Here is a 19,132-nt window from a genome sequence, read left to right on the forward strand (position 1 = left end):
TCTGTCCACAATCGATTCCCAGCTTTTTATTTCTATATTAAGCTGAGGAAAGAACCCAGAAATTTGTTGGGACGATACACTGCTCTGGAGATACTACTGCAAGCACTTACGTAACTGGGAAATTCACTCCATAAGTTGAGAAAAAATTTAATTTTGAGAGTTCAAACACAATTTTTCAGTTTGTGTCTAACATTGTGTTTCGTTTAAAATGAGGATCCTTTTCACTTATTGTAAATGGCCAGCAGATGGCACTACAGATTTTTACATGCAATTCTTGCATAGTTACTGCTTTTTTCCTTAAACTATTCAATGTGTTAAGGAAAAATAGTAGAATCAGCAGGGGGTGTAACTTATTAGAAAGATTGTATTTCAGAGGTGGCTGAAAGAGAACAAAAGAGAAATGTATATAAGATTTGGCAATTTCTGCTCATTTGTGGAGGATCTGCATTCTACATGCTCTTTGAAAAGAATTATACATGAAAGGTTTAGGTGTCTCTTCTAATGTTGGTGAGGTGTTTTGCGTCCTCCACTCAGCACTGTTAAAAAATAGTAGTTCATCCAATCAGCATCCCACAGTGTTCTAGAAGCACCGAGATGACACTTAGGAAGAGAAGTGCATAACTGATGATTAGCTATTAGTGTTTTATAGCCTGTTACTTCAGTCAAGCATTTATTTTTTAATTCTGTTTCCAATTTGCCATAGGTGGCCGCTCCTGAGTAGGCATTAAATGAAGACATCTCAGGACACAGGGGCCCCGTAGCATACACTTACACGTTTGCTTCACTCCATTTCCCCAGAAACACCTTCCACAAGCTTCTTACTGTTGAGAGGCAGGGCTGCCTAGCAGCTTCATGTCTCAAGTGCTAGGAATATTGTTTCCAGATTGTACAAAAACAATCTATGCTTTCTAATAATAGAGGTTTAAAACAGAAAACTTGGCAAATGAAGGCTCTTTTTTTATATGCAGGTATAGCACAATGCAAGAGAAGAAAATCAGGTAAACTGATGAGAAACAAAACGGGATATTTACTAGGAATAAAATTTTACACAAGTGAAATTAATTTGAAAGAAAATACTTTTAGCAGGTAATCCAAAAGTCAGTCACAACACACATATGGAATTGGCCACTATCAAATGGGTCTAAAGGACTTCCAGACGCCTGCCAATTCATGGGCGTAGCCATGATGCTCCAGCAATGGGCTTCCTGTCACCCATATGAAGGATCTGGAATGTGTGCCAAACTTCCAGCTTCAGGTAGACCCAACTCTGCCCATTGCTAACATTTGAGAACTTGACTAATAGAAGATAGTGTTCTCTCTCCCTCTGTCCGTGTGTGTGTGTGCTGCTGTCTCTCTCTCTCTCTCTCTCTCTCTCTCTCTCTCTCTCTCTCTTTCTCTCTCTCTCTCCCCATCTTCCTTTTAAATAAATAACTATATAAAATGGATTGAACGGATGTAATTTCATTCCATGTGAACTCTTCCAGAGAATGCCATTTGATCATGTTAATATACCTAATACATAGTGGGCACATTAATTGAATTGGCAAATTCGAATACAGTTTTGGCTGCACATAGCATCAATGCAAAGTACTAAAAAAAAGAGAGAATGCTTGCATTTGTAGGAATGCACATTGTAACTATGCTTCTCCTATGTTTGCGACTCTTCATCACGCTATGTTATTACTGCAGGAAGGGAAAATATAAACCAACCTTGTTCCATAAATGCATGTTCTTTTTTATGAAATTAAATTGATCCTGGTCTGATCAGTATCCAAATTTTTGGTTTCATGGCCATAAAATTATTTAAACTTCCTGTTCCTCAGTTTCCTCACTTATAAACTGGTGATAACAAGAGCAACTTCAGATTATTGTAAGGGTTAATTGAAATCATCAATGTAAAGTGCTTAGCACAGTGTCTAGCTTATGGTAAAAGCTCAATAAATATTAGCTGTTATTAATATATGCAGACATAGATAATACATGAGGGAAGAGAGTATCTTGCTTTTAAGTTTCTGAGTTCACTTAGCTGATAACTGAGGAAGCAGCTATGATGGGCAGAATTTCCTGGCATATGAGCATCAGGATGAAAGAGAGAGATGATTTATCATTAGACTCTTGGTAAGAGTCAAAAATGTCACCCTGTAAGATGAAAGTTACAGGGAAAGATGAACCCTTTGTTTTATTTTAAAAAATCCCAGAGATTACAACCTCTAGCGGAGTATCCATAAATTTATATGATTTTTTTTCAGTATTTTTATGGCCATTTCAGTTCACAATAAAAAGAAAAAATTTAGTATTCAAAATTCCATTGTCATTATGTTATTTTAAACTGGGAAATGTAAATTGCCTCAGTCACAGGTATTTCCAATCTCAAGCAGTGTGTGAATGAATGATACATTTAGAACATGTCTAACACATCAAAGCAGATTTGCCTTTCACTTATTAAAGCCTGATAATTTGCACACATTCAATTATTATTTCTTATTAGACAACTGAAAGCAAGGCTTGTTGCTTTTTTTCCTTCATTATAAAACATGATTTGAGATGTGATGGGTAATAGGAATCTATCACTATTTCTTAAACAAAGTCACTATTTCACATATTTAATACTTTTAAGATTTATGTACTTGAAAAAGAGAGTGATCGATACAGACAGAGGCGGGGAGAGAGAGAGAAAGAGAGAGAGACACACACAGAGAGAGAGAGAGAGTGAGAGAGAGAGAGAGAAAACAGAGAGACAGAGATCTTCCATACGCTAGTTCAGGACCACAAGGCAGGGGATGAACCAGTCTGAAGTCATGCAAGGGGAATTGCATCCAAGTTTGCCTAATGGATAACAGGACTCCAGATACTTGGGCCATCTCTTCCTGTTCTCCTAGGTACACTAACAGGGAGCTAGATGAGAAGCTTGGGATACAGCTTGGGATGCTAGCACCACACATGGTTGCCTAACCTACTTCACCACAATGTTGATCCTCAACTCTTTCAATGATCAAAATTTTCTTTTTAGAGTAAAGGGACACATAGTGGCATAAGTGCACATCAATTTCGTTCCCAATTAATCCACTTGCAATCTAGCTCTCTGATAATGACCTGGAAAAACAAAGGAAAATGGACACCTGCAGCCATGTGGAAAAACTGGAAGAAACTCCTAGATCCTGGTTTCTGGCTTAAGTCTGGCCCTACTCCACCCTTTGTGGCCATTTGGGGAGTGAGCCAGCAGACGAAAGTTCTTTCTGTCTTCCTGTTTCTCCTTCCATCTTTCTGTAACTTCTTAAAGCAAACAAACAAATAAATCTTTAAAGAAAAATGTCTGTGGTCATATAAACCTATTTAAGTTGTTTTGTTTTTCAGAGATTTTCCCGCTAAGGGGTTAAATGTGACATTCTAAGTCCCCTAAATTTCAGAATGCCTAATAAGTCTCTGTGGACAAATTCCTGCACGGTTCACCTTCATGCTAGTTCCAGGTGCCAGACTCTTCATCAGCCCACTAGTTACAGAACCCTTAGTGCGGGGATTATGAAGACATATGACTCCCACTCTGGGCAAAAATATATTACCTGCTTCTTCAAGACAACAATTCTTCATCCATCTATCTATGAACATTTGGATATACACACAATTCTATATTTTGGCTATTATGAGTAATGTTACAATCAAATGGAAAAGTTGGATAACGTGTCCTAAAATAGCCAGATGGAAGTAATGGGTCTTGTGTTCTACAGCACAGTGGTGTGACTGTAGTTTTCATTAATGTATTACATACTCTTTCAAGAGCTGGAGAAGAGGGGTTGGTAGGCTCCAAAACTAAAGATAAGAAAATGGCAAAACTAACTGCATGATATAATCAGTTTACAGTTTTAACATGTGTTATCATTGCTCACTTGTATCCAAGGGAAACAAACAAGATTATATGTTGGTCTACAATTTTTAAAATCATTAAATAATTTAAAGAATAGGATCCGCTTCATCATCTGTAAAATGAAGATAACAGTGTCTACCAATGTATGGGGTTGCTTTGAAATTTAAATAGCTAATAGCACTAATGGAGGTGCCAGGCAATTAGCAAAATATCAATAAATTATTAGTTATTTTTAAATGTGTGGATGAAATACAAAGCAATGAAGCATCTATTTTGGTCGAAAAATCTGTGACATTATTTAATGAATTGCAATATTAACAGTGGTAACTAGAATTATGAAATGAACTGTGTACTTTACTTTCACTTTTTTAAAAGCAGCATCACTAAGTAATCATTGTAACGACTAAATTGAATATCTGAAGAATAAGAAATTTATTTTAAACAGGTCTCTTCACCTTCTGGCACAGGAGAGATCCAGGGCTGGGAGCAGGACAGGTAGGGGAACTTCAGGGATTCCCTTCATGGGTTGCTGCTTCCACTGGTGAGCATGAGAGCTGGGATGGGAGTCTGGCGGTGGGCCAGGCTGAGGTAGGCTGTTGTACCAGCTGGAAAGCACTAGGACTGGGTGTGAGTCGTGTCAGAGTGGAGTACAGTTCCATCAGAGGCATAGGATCTAGGCTGGGAACTGTAGGCACTCTTTAGGTAAGCCATACCTCCTGCAGGTGACCACAATACCCAGGGTTGGGAGTGGCCCAGGTCAGACAACGCAGCAGCACATGTCAGAATATGTGAGGCCTGGGTCTGAGGGTGGGTCAGGCTGAGTTAAGCCATAGCATCAATGGGTGTGCACAAGAGCCAGATGGGATAAGGTTAAGGTCAGGCTAGGCTGCAGCAGAGGCTGACACACGCAAAAACTAGGAATGGGGGGTCAGGCTTAGTAGGGATTTTTGAGGTCACCTCAACTAGACCACCACACCAACTGGACAGGCATGATGACAAGGTTTGTGATGGGCTGGTTGGGCTGGGCCACAGCAACCAATGGTTCATATGAAATATGGGATTGAGGCAGAACTGTACAGGCAGCTACATCCACTGGTGTGTGCATTGCCTGGTCAGGTGACAGACCATACCTGAATTTGCACTGGCTGGCACATGTACAAATCAAGTCTGAGGTTACCCCCAGGTGAAGTTGCATTGGGGTCTCATGGATTAGAATGCTGGACTCAGACCCTGGCCACAGGTAAAATCACAAAAGTGTGGAGTCCGACCATAGAGCACATGTTTTGGGAGTGGGCCTCCTCAGTTGCTGGTGTCTGTCCAGTGGACAGCATGTCCAGATACACATGAGCTCATCTAGATCAGCAGAAGACATCAAGTGCCATTTCAGAAGATGGAAAGCAGAACAGGTTGGACAATTCTCCTGGTCAAGCTTTAAACCATTTTACTGAGTCTGTGGAAGCATTAAGGTAGATTTTGTCAACCAATAGGCCTTGGAAACATTTTGTCAACCCCAGAGTGATTAAATCAACAAGATCTCAGAACTATCAAAACCACTCAAGCAACACATCTGGAGCATTTTCCCCCACACTGGGGTCTCTAGGGCATCATCAAAGGACTGTCACAATGCCCAGGTGCTGATGTAGTTTGACAACAAGGAGTGATCCTATCCACTTCCTCCCCTGAGGACACAGGAAGAAAATTTTAAAAAGAAATTGAAGGGACTGAAACATGTGTCCAACACACCTTACTCCATACCTGACCCTCCCCAACTTAATCAGAGGCCCACATGGGCATACATCTGTCTTAACTATGTAAACAATATTAAAAATAAATTTAAAATATAAAAAGGCTTCCTCTTTTTATTTTTGAAAACAGAAAAACAAACTTTCCGGATTTTACTTGCACAGTATACTGAATTAGTCAGCCATCATTAGGTGCACTATTTTCCAAGTCATTTTGGAGTACATTCCAAGACAAGTGACAAGATGTAATTTCCTTTCAATTATATTTGCTAATGGTGACATCTGTCTTCATCCCTTAATTAAAATACATTGTTAATATGCACAGAAGAGCTAACTATCACCTAAATAATAAAACAGGTGTTGTAAAAAATATATCTATGAAAGGGAGATCATCAAGCAATAATTCAAATGCACTACTAATGTGTAAGCTAAAATTCCAGAAATCTCCACATAATTTAAGTAAGCTATAAAATTAATATACCTTTTGTAGCTACCTCATGTGACCCAAAACCCCCACCACCATTTAATCATCTCTAGACAACCTCTCCTAGCCTCACTAGCCACTTCCTGGGATAACAAGTCTATTTTTGAAATGTAACCTCTTATGTTATATTTGGATACTAAAAATGTGTGCTGATTAACTAACAAATCACAATGCCCACAAAGCACGAAATAGTCTCTTTGCCTTCCATTATAATATATTATGTATGGCAATACTTGAATAATATCAAGGTACTTTAATCTGAACTGGTTAGTCGGATAGAACAATACCAGAACTTTGGACAGAAAATTTCAAGTTTTTTGATCACTAAAATTACTGATTTAAATTAAGTAGGATCTAAATCTAAATCAATAATTTGATCAATTTTAGAGCAACTGGTCAAAAAGAAAATACCTTGCTGTTCTTCATTCATGGACAACATCTTTATATATTTATAAAATTTCTCTTACATAGTAGGTAAAACCGCCTCCTGTGATTCTGGCATTCCAAATGCATGCCAATTGGTTTCCTAGATGAACCACTGCTGAACCAGCTCTCCAATGGCCTGGGGAAAGCAGCAAAAGATGGCCCAATTGTATGTGGGCCTTGTCACCCATGTGGGAAACCTGGCTGAAACTCCTAGCTGCTGGCTGAATTCAGCCTGACTCAGCAGTGACTGCTGCAACCACCTAGGGAGAAACAGAGGATGGAAGATCTCCCTTTCTCCATCTCTTCCTTTCTTTCTGTAACTCTGACTTTAAAGTAAATAAACTGTTAAAAAAATTCTCTTGAGGGCCCAGCACAATAGACTAGTGGCTAAATCCTCACTTTGCATGCTTAGGATCCCATATGGGCGGAGGTTCATATCCCAGATGCTCTACTTCCCATCCAGCTCCCTGCTTGCGGTCTGGGAAACAGCAGAGAATGACCCAAAGCCTTGGGATCTTGCACCTGCATGTGGGACTCAAAAGAAGCTCCTGGATTCTGACTTTGGATTGGCTCAGCTATTGTGGTCATTTGGAGAGTGAACTAATGTATGGAAGATCTTACCTCTATTTTTCCTTCTCTCAGTAAACCTACCTTTCCAATTAAAATAAATAAATAGGACCCGGTGCAATGGATCAGTGTCTAAATCATTACCTTGCATGCACTGGGATCCCATATAGGTGTCTGTTTGTGTCTCAGCTACTCCATTTCCATTCAGGTCCCTGCGTGTAGTCTGGGAAAGCAGAGGATGGTCTAAAGTCTTGGAAACCTGCACTTACGTTGGAAACCTGAAAGAAGCCCCTGGCTCCTGGCCTTGGATCAACCTTAGAGAATTGAGGCTATTTGGAGAGTGAACCAGTGGATGAAAATCTTTCTGACTCTCTTCTATATAAATCTGTTTTTCCAATAAAAAATAAATAAACTATTAGATTCCCAATTTATGTTTTCTATTCCACACTTTACATTTTTTCTCACAATCAAACACAAGTGTGGCCAAATTGTACTGAGTTAGACAGAATGATAACAATGGCAACTATCAATCACAATTAAATGGTGATGAAGAATTATGATTGTGTATTATCTTTTAAAAATATTTATTTATTTTATTCTAAAGGCAGATTTACCCAAACAGACCCAGAATTAAGGATCAGCTCTGTACTCATGAACATTCCTGGATTTCTAAAGGGTTATGATACTTTTTAAAAATCTTTTTACTTTCTGTTAGTTTATTGTCTTTTGTATGTGTATGTTTTTTACTGTTTTGAAAGGCACACATACACATACACAAATAAAAAGGAAAAAAAGGTAGATTTATATAGAGAAGGAAAGGCAGAAAGAGAGATCTTCCATCTACTGGTTAATTTTCCCAAATGGCAACTATTGCCAGAGCTAGGCCAATCTAAGCCCAGGAGCCAGGAATTTCATCCAGGTCTCTCAGGCTGGTGCTGTGGCCATCTTCCACTGCTTTCCCAGGCCACAAGCAGGGAACTGGTTGGGACATGGTGCAGCCAGGACTAGAACCTATGCCCACATGCAATACCAGTGCCTGCAGGTGAAAGATCATCCTATTGAGCCATGGCATTGGGCCCCGATTATATATTATCTTAAAATTGGACATATCCCTGTTTATTTGAGTCTCTGTTAGCATCATGAATGCAGTAACTCCCTGGTACCTTTCTACCTTCATACCTGGAAATGCCTAAAGCATTAAGGTAAGTCAGATTGCTACACTAAATTATTTACCAGAAATTTCATTTATTTCCAATGTATTATTTTGTACTATATAGGGAGTCTATGAATGTTGCAATATTATTATTGCTTATTATTGCAATATCATTATACATATGAATCTTATATCAATAATGTCCCATCAACTTCATTTTTTCTCCCTCTATTTTAACATCCCAGTGGTCACAAGTTTTGAGTTCAGTGTACAAATGAATATAGAGATTATGCTGAATAACTCTTACAAATTAGTTTCTATGAAGGCAAGAAAATATCTCTAATTCATACAGATTATTAAAAATAATTTTTTCTGGGGGCTGGTGCTGTGAGTACTGTTTAGGTTATCACTGTGATGCCAGCATCCCATTTGGTGCTGGCTCAATTCTGCCTTTCACATACAATAAATCTTTCATTTTTTTTCTTTTTGCATGTAGCAGGGTCCATAATACCTTTATTAGACATAGAAACCTACATAGTGATTCTATGATAAAAGTACTCTCCAAGATAAATTAAATGTCTCAATATGTAGGATTTATCTATAACTACATATATTTGTGTAGCAAAGAAATGCTCCTTGAACACAGGCAATTTTTTTTAAAGATTTATTGTATTTTTATTGCAAAGTCAGATATACATAGAGGAGGAGAGACAGAGAGGAAGATCTTCCTTTCTGATGAGTCACTCCCCAAGTGACCGCAATGACCATTGCTGCCCCGATCCAAAGCCAGGAGCCAGGAACCTCTTCCAGGTCTCCCAAGCAGATGCAGGGTCCCAAGGCTTTGGGCTGTCTTTGACTGTTTTCCCAGGCCACAAGCAGGGAGCTGGATGGGAAGTAGAGCTGCTGGGGTTAGAACCAGTGCACATATGGGATGCTGGTGCGTTCAAGGCGAGGACTTTAGCCGTTAGGCCACCGCACCAGGTCTGGACTTCTGTTTTTGCTTTTGCTTCTTTTAAGTCTTGTAGAAAGTTTCTATTTAATGGAGGAGCAGTGTACTACACTTCTGTAATACACTGTACACTGTAGTACACTTCTGTCCAACAGAAGAAGAAGCAACCTGCCTCAACTCCCTGCATAGGCACTGGTGAGTGGATAAATGCCTTTTCCCGTGATAGCAAGAGAGACCAGGTTTCAGACAGCAGCACTGGGGAGTTAACCAGGCATCTGGATGGTGAGCTCTGAGCATGCTTGCTTTAGCCAACAATAGTTTTCAAAGTACAGACATCCTTTATAACACCACAAGACAAACTTTCACAATTTTAGAGCAATCTACACGAGAGATGGCACATGCAGGACTGAGGAGTGGGACTAGAATTAAAAAGAACTATAGGCAAATAAGTCATTTTTTTATTAATTACTCATATCTAAAACCTGATGTGTACAGTATGTCTTCTGCCTAAGAATAATTTCAACAGCCTGGCTGGGAGTACCAAATTATCACTGTGTGTATCCTGCTGCTCACCTTTCTATAGTAACTATGTCAAAAGGTATTTTTTAAAAGATTCGTTTTTACTGGAAATTAAGACATACAGAGAGGAGGAGGAGAGAGAGAGAGGAAGATCTTTCACCCAATGATTCACTTCCCAAGTGGCCACAACGACCGGAGCTGAGCCAATCTGAAGACAGGAACCCAGAGCCTCCTCAGGATCTCCCACAGGAGTGCAGGGACCCAAGGTTTTGGGTCTTCCTCGACTGCTTTTCCAGGCCACAAGCAGGGATCTGGATGGGAAGCAGAGCTGCCATGATTAGAACCAGTGCCCATCTGGCATCCTGGCACGTGCAAGGTGAGGACCTTAACTGCTAGGCTGACGTGCTGGACCCATGGAAAGCTATTTTAAAGGTTACTTTCACTACATTTCCCATACCTCACATTACAATGGTCACATTACAGAAAAACTTAGAAACGCACTCTGCTCAGTAGATGCACATATTTCTATATTAATAAGCACTGCTTTCAAACTCCAGACATGGCTGGGTTTCTTTTGGCTTTGATTGCCAGTACGGTAAGCACAAAATACAAAGGTTAAGACAAGAGGCTATTTCATAAATTCTTCAAAGCTTTGGTACCATGTAAGGTAAATCATTCTTTTCTTCCCATTCCTGATTTAATGAAGGCCCAGAGGAGAAGTGTTTCATCTTAGATTGGTGGTCAACATCCCTTGAACAAGGGCATTATCATTAGATAAAAGCGAGATTTGAATGAGATTCTGCAAGAAACTTGCTGAGCGGTCAAGAACAAGCGATTTAGTCTGCCTGAGCTTTAGTTCCCTCAGCTATAAATGTAGGGTTGTAATTGCCATCCTTCCGGATTAGAGAGAACAGTGGTGCAGACACAGATTTGCTGCTCGATAAATATCAGTTCTTTTTCACCACATTCTGCTTCATAACAATACTGTTTATTCCTTCTTCTGTGTTTCTATGGGAAATGGTAAGAGAGCAGAATAAAAAGATGACTAAAGTGAGAAGGCTTGGATGGCAATTGTTTTGCCATTCACATGGGGGGTGGGGATGGGCATAGCCCTTTAGTACCTCTCAACTTGCTTGTTCTTTTCAAGTGTAATAAAATTTGGTTAGCATTCATTAGTGCAAGAATTCAACAATAAAATAATTCAACAGCAAAATATGTGACTTGGAGGTCCTGCACTATTTTTGTGTCATGAATTCTTTTGGCAATTTATTAACTTCTCTTGGATTAATGGTTTCAAGGGTATATCCAAAACTATAAAGCATTATAAGAAAAATCAACCTAGTTTAATAAATGACGAAAAACATTTAATTTAATTTGTTTATTATTTTATGATACAGTTCCATAGGCTCCGAGCTTTCTCCTACTCCATACCCAAACTTCCACTCCTCCACTGATTTCCTCCATCATTTTAATAGTATAGACCATAAATGCCATAAGTCCATCATTCTGCTATTTAAGTTTATTGTGACATTGTGGGCATGGACAATGGTAGAGAGTCCATCATTCTAATGTAAAGAGATAGTTAATGGTTTAATTGGGAGAACATCTTTGATCTAGAAGTAGAGAAGCATATTGCATTGTATCTTCACATCTGGATATGATAGCCTCTATTACACAGTTATCATATATCCCACTAAATGAAAAGCTATAAAACAAAATCAACAGGAAGAAAAAAATAGAAAATTAACAACATGAAATTAAATAACATGCTACTGAATGACCAATGTGTCACAAAAGAAATGAAAAAGATAAAAATTTTAAATAAATTAAAAAATAATAATAATATGTGATAATATTAAGGCCTGGGATTCAAAACAATAATACATTTTTTAAACAATGGAATATAATGCACTAATTTTTATTCTAAGAATCAAAGCAATCCACTGCATAAAGTGATATTCACAAACTCATAAAGTTAACATAGAAGGAAACCACAGCTCTCAGAATCAATTACACAAAAAGCAAAGCTGAATGAAGCTCTGGTCACTAATTCATCAACAGGCAATACCCTGGGATCTGTTTGATTGATCAGGATAGTGCTCCTTTGGGACAGTCATCTGACCTGGACACCAGAATCAACATGCTTCCTTTGTGAAATTTAATATGGTATTTTTTTAATAGTGAGAAGCTATCAGATGTTCAGTATTAAACTTCATGTGAAAGAGAAATGGTTGAGGAAATAAAGACGGTATCTGTATACATAGATCAAAATCCTTCACTTGACTTGAGAAGTATTTTTATCTCTACTGAGTTTTTGGCTTGCATTTTGAATTCATCCCAGAGGAAAATTCATGATGCAGTCAATGTTTTTCTCTTTATTCTCGTAAGCACTGAATCTCAGTCCTAACCTTCAAGTATTTGTTCTGATTTCACTGAGATAAGTGTTTAGTTCTGGTAAGGATATGATTTGCATTTTATTTGTATGAAGCGCCAATACTGATTCACACAACAAAAGACGTTTAGAGTGGCAAGAGCTGGGACACAAAGGACAAGATTTCCAGTTTAAATTTTGCAGGTGCTAAAACACAAACACAACACAAAACAAAAAGGGATGGATGACAAAAATACAAATGTTGCTTAAGAAAAGAGCAGAGGCTTAAGGAGATACTGCTGACTATTTACCTCACTTTTATTCATAGAATTCCAAAAGCTCTTCAGGACCTGAAAGATATTTTTCTACTGGTTTACCCTCTCAAAATTCACTTTGAGATAAATACTATTTTATATTTCTTAGAGGCCTAAGGAGTAAAAAAAAAAAATGTGGTTTACATTCTGGTCAGTATTAGGGCTCTGTTTTGTTCATTGCTATATCCCAAGCAGCTAGAACAACGCAGAAAATCAATAATCGTTTGTTAAATGAATTCTGGTGAGTTTTTAAAGCTAGAGGAAGTGTTTTCACATTATGAGGCTTGCAGCTTCCTAGGGCAAAGATGTCTGTTTTGTTCATCTGTATAACCTGCCAACCTTGGTTTGTACTGCAGCTTTCTAGGCAGGTGCGTCTCAGGTATCGAAGGAACAGTGCACAGACATTGCTCTAGCTAGCATCCCAACACACGCTACATACGTACTCTCCCCGACAGTTGCTCCACTAGTGTCATCACATAGATGCCCCATTTCCTATCCATATCATCTACCTATCCAAATTCAAACCAACCTTCACAACTCTGCTCAGAGCCCAGCTGCTTCTTGAAGTCCTCAGTGATCTCACCCTTTTTGCATGAACATGTAATTTCAACCTATACACAATTCATCTGGATGTCATATACCTATGGTTTATTTGCAAAATTCCACTTTCTTCCCCATGTCATATCATAGGTTCACTTTGTATACTTAACAGTTATTTTTAAAAGTTCCGTGATGTGGCCAGCACCATAGTGTGGTAAGCTAAGCCTCTGACTGTGGTGTTAGTATCCCATACAATTGTCAGTTCATGTCTTGGCTGCTTCATTTCCAATGCAGTTTCCTGCCAATGTGCCTAAAAGCAGAAGAGGCTCAAGTCCTAGGCCCTGCACCCATGTGAGACATCTGGTAGAAGCTCTAGGCACCTGGCTTTGCACTGGCCCAGCACTGGCCATTGCGGCTGTTCGGGGAATAAAATGAGTGACACATTCTCTCTTCACACACTCCCTCTCTCTCTTTCCTTCTCTCTTTGTAAACCTGCCTTCAAATAAAAATAAGTAAATCCTTAAAAAAAATCTGTACATATGAAATGAAAAGTAAAATGTACGCATAACAAAAAAGAATCATTATGAGACAATCTAATCTTGACAGGGATCTTAGGAGTAATGCAACCTAAATTGCCTCTTATTCTTGGATTTCCTGAGCCAGAGTTCTTTCAAGCTCTGTCCACAACTTGCAGAGGTAAAAGAATCACCACTGGAATTTATAATATCATAGTTACAATAGTCAATGTGAACTTCATTGAACTTCATTTGCTTTGCTCTTCATCTCCACAACTGACCTTATTCTCCTGGCTTACTCAGAAAAACCCTGATTCTTTCTCCAAATACATTCATAAAAATATTGAAAAAGTTAATATGCACCTTGAAAGTCATTCTTCTTAATAAGTCATCTATCATTTTGCTGGTTTTACATCTCTTCCTCATCCAATTAATCCTTCTGAAAATATTTCAGATATTTATTCCATGTTGGCTGGGATACTCTACATTAGAATCAGTAAGTTAGGTTTAGTCCTATCTATCTACCTACACATATTTTATGTTAGTCTTCTAAAGATTTATTATTTATTCAATTTTTAGAGTTTATTTATTTATTAATATTTACAGTTCAAGAGAGAGAGGAAGAGAGTCAGATGGGAAGAGATAAAGACAGAGGAAAACAAAGAGAGAGAGAGGGAGAGAGGGGACTTCCATCCATTGGTTTGCTCCCCAGATGGTTGCAATGACCAGGGCTGGGTCATGCTGAAATCAGGAGCCACAGTTACTTCTGGGTCTCCCAAATGAAGGGCAGGGACCCAGTCATCTTCTATTGCACTTCCCAGGGTATTAGCAATATATGAAATAGGAAGTGGATCAGCTGGGACCAGAACAGGTGCCTACCTGAGAGTCACATCACATTCTATGCAAACTTGCTGTCAACTAAAATCCCTCCACAATTTTTACATTTTCAAAGATAAAGTGCTCATAATTGTTCTTTTGTTTTAATTAGGCCCACACAAAGACCATTTCTAACTTATCTGTGGCATTATCTTGCCAAACTGGCCCATCTCTCCATAATAACAAGCATACTTTAAAAATATTTATTTATTTTACTTGAAAGTCAGAATAACTGAGAAAGAGAGAGAAACAGAGATCTTCCAAATTTCCACAATGGACAGAGCTGATCCAGTCTGATGTGGCGAGCCAGGAGCTGTTTCTAGTTCTCCCATGTGGGTACCGGAGCCCAAAGACTTGGGCCTATCTTCTGCTGCTTTCCTGGGCCATTAGGAAGCAGCTGGATCAGAAGTGGAGCAGCCAGGATAGGAAATGGTACCCATATAAATGCCAACACTACAGGCAGAGGATTAGCTTGCTTCACCACCACACTGGCCCTGGATGATAGCAAGGATTAAAAAAAAAAAAAAAAAACAGTGCTTCATTTAACATTATTTTCCCCTGATTTGTAACTTATAAAAATAAAACGAATATTCTACGATGATGGAAAACACTTTCTATAACAATATTCTAGGCTTTTCAGGCTTTACAATCTGTGTCTTGACTTTTCACATCTGCCATTGTAGTGAGAAAGTGGCCACAGAAAACAGGAAAAATGAGAGCAAACTGTGCTCCAATAAAGTTTATTTGTACATGCTGAAGTTTATATTTCATAAAATTTTCATGTCAGAAAATACTCAATGTAAAAGCCATTCATACCTCATAAGTTATACCAATAGACTGTGACCTGGATTTGGTCCAGAGCCCCTGGTTGGCTGGGTCCTAATCCTAGTCATTAACGAAAGTAACATGACTTCCAGGGTCTTCTCTGATAGTTTACTTACATGCTCCTACACTGCTCTCTCTTATCTAGGATTTAGCAATAAAACTACCCAAGGAGCACCTAAAAATACAGATTTCAGGGGATTTAATCCCATAAACTATTAGTTGTTTAGCAGAGTGGTACCAAAATGTATATTTTAAAGAACATACAATTCAAGTATACACATACAGGACATTTCTTATGTACACCATAGGATCTAAAATCCGATTTGTTGTTGTTGTTGTTGTTTAACAAGAATTTCTATTTCCTTTTTCCCTTAAAAGTATCTTCATTATTGTTGTGAATTAATATTGTGAATATAATATTGTGCAAAATTGATGATACAACTATATTTGGCTGCAGTGTCTTATTATGCCTATCCCTCAATCTCTCACAAACTTCTTAGAACTTATATATCTCATTCATAGTCAGATAAATGCTCATGAAAGTACTGTCATTGAAATAATATATCTTTTGCATTTAACAAGTTTAACAGCCACATTTCAACCTACCCATTTTATATCATAACTTATGGATGGTCTGTGCTTCTAAACTTATATGAACTATTTTGCTCACCATTGTACTCTGAGCATCTAGAATCCTACCTAGCACACACAAGCTTATTTCAACCAGGTAAATAAATTAATATAAAGTATTATATCTTGGTGCTAAGAAAGAAATTGAGAAGGTATGAGAATCAAAAATGTTAAACTGAAACTTACACTGACGTTTTGGATATTATGATTAAAATGCGGCACATAACTTTAGGAATTCAAAATTCACAGTTATTCTCAGCATAATGTCTGAGTACCCAGTTTCTGCCCCAACATCTGCATGAAATCATAATAAAATGAAATAACAATAAAACAAGCACAGAAAAAATAAAGTAAGAAATTTTGGGTGGACAGATGAGTTCCAATTGCTCCCAAGGCAACCTTTTAATTCCCATGCCACAGTTGCCAAGGAAAAGTGAAAATCATGGGATGCTTTCAATGCTCACAGATACGGTAAGGCTAAAACATCTGGCTTTTTCTTTTCAAGACAGGGAAGCCTTTAAGCAGCCATGTACTGTCATAGGCTGCACTGTATCAATACACATGATTTGGAAAAACAATAAAGATAATAATAATAAGTTGTGTTCTCAAACGCAAATGAGACAGAAACAATGGCAATATTCTGAGAAATCCAAAGACAGTTCCGGTTCATTTTATCTTTGCTACAGCACTAACCTGTACTGGTAGAGCTCCTTAATTCGTTTCAATCTGACTTTTATCAAAAGAACTGTTGAATCTGCCCTTACTCGTGCAGCAAAGCACCACATACCAGTACTAGGGAAGCTGGCCAGTGGAGTAGGGTTTCCTGTTCCCTGACTGTTCAGAGCCTGCAGCCAGCTCCCCCTTCACAGCGCTTTGGCAGGGTAGGTAGCAGTAACAGCAGCAAAACACAGCCTGCTGGCATCTCATAGAGCCATAAAATCAACACCAGAAATAAATAAATGGGGTCCACTTTCCTATTCTCCTGCAACTCAGAACAGTATTAAATTCATACTTCCACAGCTGACTGTATCACAGTCAGTTCCTTGATTGTCACAACGCTCAGTGTCCCTGGCACTTCATTAATTGAATTACTTGCAATCACCTCACCATTCACCCCAGTCTCCACTACTCTCTGGGCCAGTATGTTTAGATCCTTCCTCTTCGTCTTGTTGTTTCAGTTCAGTTCCTTTTAGGATTCTGTTAGGCCTTAGGCACTTTATAAATTTGTTCCAGGCACGGCCTCGTCTTGTTGATCATGAACAATTATATTGCAGTTCTAGCCATCTCCCTTCAATCTGCTCATTTCTTCCAAATGTTTCTCTTTAATTTACTTCCTCCACCCCTCCACTGCTCTCTATTTCTATCTGATTTCTCTCCCACACCTGTTTTCTGCCTCTGAGGACAACTGAGTAGACCCGCAATTAGAGCTAAGAATAAAGGAAAGATTTTATCTACCAGTGCTTAAACAGACAGAATTTCTGTGAGCAAAACTGCTTCAGATTGCCTTGCATAACAACTACCAATATCATGTAAGCTGAAAATTAATGAAAAAGGTATAAGGTTAAGAGGGGGAAAAAAAGAATTAGGTCTGGTTTCTTGGCAGAGATTTGGGAGGCAGATGGAACATAGTAGAATAATGCTGGATGCTGGAACCTGTCAGGCTGTACTATATCAGAGACCATGGATTAAAAATTGGTCCCCTGCCTTCCTTGGAGACTTTTCCATATTCTATGTATTTACGATGTAGTAAAAGTAGAAGAGACAATTGCCCAGCAGTGTTCTCAGCCATTTCAACTCATCACCAGAAGAGTGCATCCTTTCTGTTGCATGATTCCTGACCATACTCAGTTATCTGTGAAACGGAAACATTGATCTAAATTTTATGGAGGATATAGGCAGAATAAAACAGGCTCTGATTTTTCTATTTTAAAACATTGTTTATTTGAAAGGTGGTGATTGAGAGAGGAGGAGAGAGAGAAAGGTTCCATCTGCTGGTTTAATCTGCCAAATATCTAGAACATTTGTCTAGAACACAGTGTTTGGCATGGCTGAAGCTGGGAGATCAGAACTTCTTTAGAATTTTCCACATGTATACTTAAGGTATCATCTGCTGCATCCCAGAATGCACATTAGCAGCAAGAAGGATCAAAAGAGTAGAGTTGGACGGGAACCCAGGTGTTAGGAAATGGGATACAGTTTAAATACTGTGCCAAACAGCCACCCCAAATAATGTGTATGCTTAGGAAAGGTAGTAGTGATATCAAGTAAAATTTATGAAGACTCAATTTGTTCACAGTATGCTACAAGCTTCCTCTTCACTAACTCATTTTTCAACATGTTCCAGGTACTGTTTTAGATGTTGGAAATATGACAGATACAACAAAGACCCTGAACTCAGTGTGTCTACATTCTGGATGGAGGTACACTAATTAAATAAATAAACATATCACATGACAAATAACAGAGGCAGGGTCACTGAATCAATAGCTAGTGCATATAAGGAGAATAGACTCCGTCCCTCTACAGCAAGTGAATCTGCACAGAAATTCAAGTAGGCAACGATGCCTTCCAAATATCTTAGAACATTTCTGGCATAGGGATGAACAAGTACAAAGTCACTGGGCTAGAATGAACTTACCAAACAAGAGCACAAGCTAACAGGCTGAAGCTGAATACACGGTCAGGGCTTCAGTGTGGGTGCCGAACTGCGTAGACCTTGTTCTTAGGGGGATAAACCTTGGCTGCAACATTACAGGCATAGGGGAGACATGATCTAAAGGGAATACGCATAGCATCACTCTCTGTTTTAGAAAAGAAAATCTTCAAAGGGTTCAAAGTAGGTTCTGGAAGAACACACCGAAATCTCCCTGGTGAAAGGCATAGTGGCTTGGGGTGAGGATACTGGCATGCTTTGTAGACTCTCACATCCTTAATTTGAATATCAGCTCTACCACTTCCTGCTTTGTGGTAAAGGAAAAGTCACATAAATACTCCTTGCTTTATGGAAATTCTTCATTTTAAACAATATTTGTTTTATTTGAAAGTCATATTTATACATAGAAAGTGGGAGAGACAGAGAGCGAGAGATCTTCCATCTGCTGATTTATTCCTCAGCCACAGTGGCCAGAGGTGGACCCACTGAAGCTCAGGGCCAGGGGCGTTATCTGGGCATCCCACCTGTATATGCAAGAGACCAATAACTTGAGCCATCCTCTGCTTATTTCACAGGTCATAAGCAAAGAGCTGGATCAGAAATGGAACAGCTGGGACTAAACTGACACCCATCTGGGATGCCAGAATTGCAGGCAGAGAATTAGCGTGCTACACCATTGTGTCAGCCCCAGGAAATTCTTCACTTT

At 38.8% G+C, this 19,132-nt stretch overlaps 1 protein-coding gene across 1 annotated transcript in view; it reads right to left on the minus strand.

The window, feature by feature from the left end:
- Nucleotides 1–19,132, minus strand: part of RIMS1 (regulating synaptic membrane exocytosis 1) — a 452,176-nt gene that overhangs the window by 257,733 nt on the left and 175,311 nt on the right. The window contains 1 exon segment of the mRNA XM_058661479.1: nt 3,432–3,457. Within this exon segment, the coding sequence (XP_058517462.1) occupies nt 3,432–3,457 (26 nt within the window).

The sequence above is a fragment of the Ochotona princeps genome, chromosome 1 (assembly GCF_030435755.1).
Source record: "Ochotona princeps isolate mOchPri1 chromosome 1, mOchPri1.hap1, whole genome shotgun sequence".
Taxonomy (NCBI): domain Eukaryota; kingdom Metazoa; phylum Chordata; class Mammalia; order Lagomorpha; family Ochotonidae; genus Ochotona; species Ochotona princeps.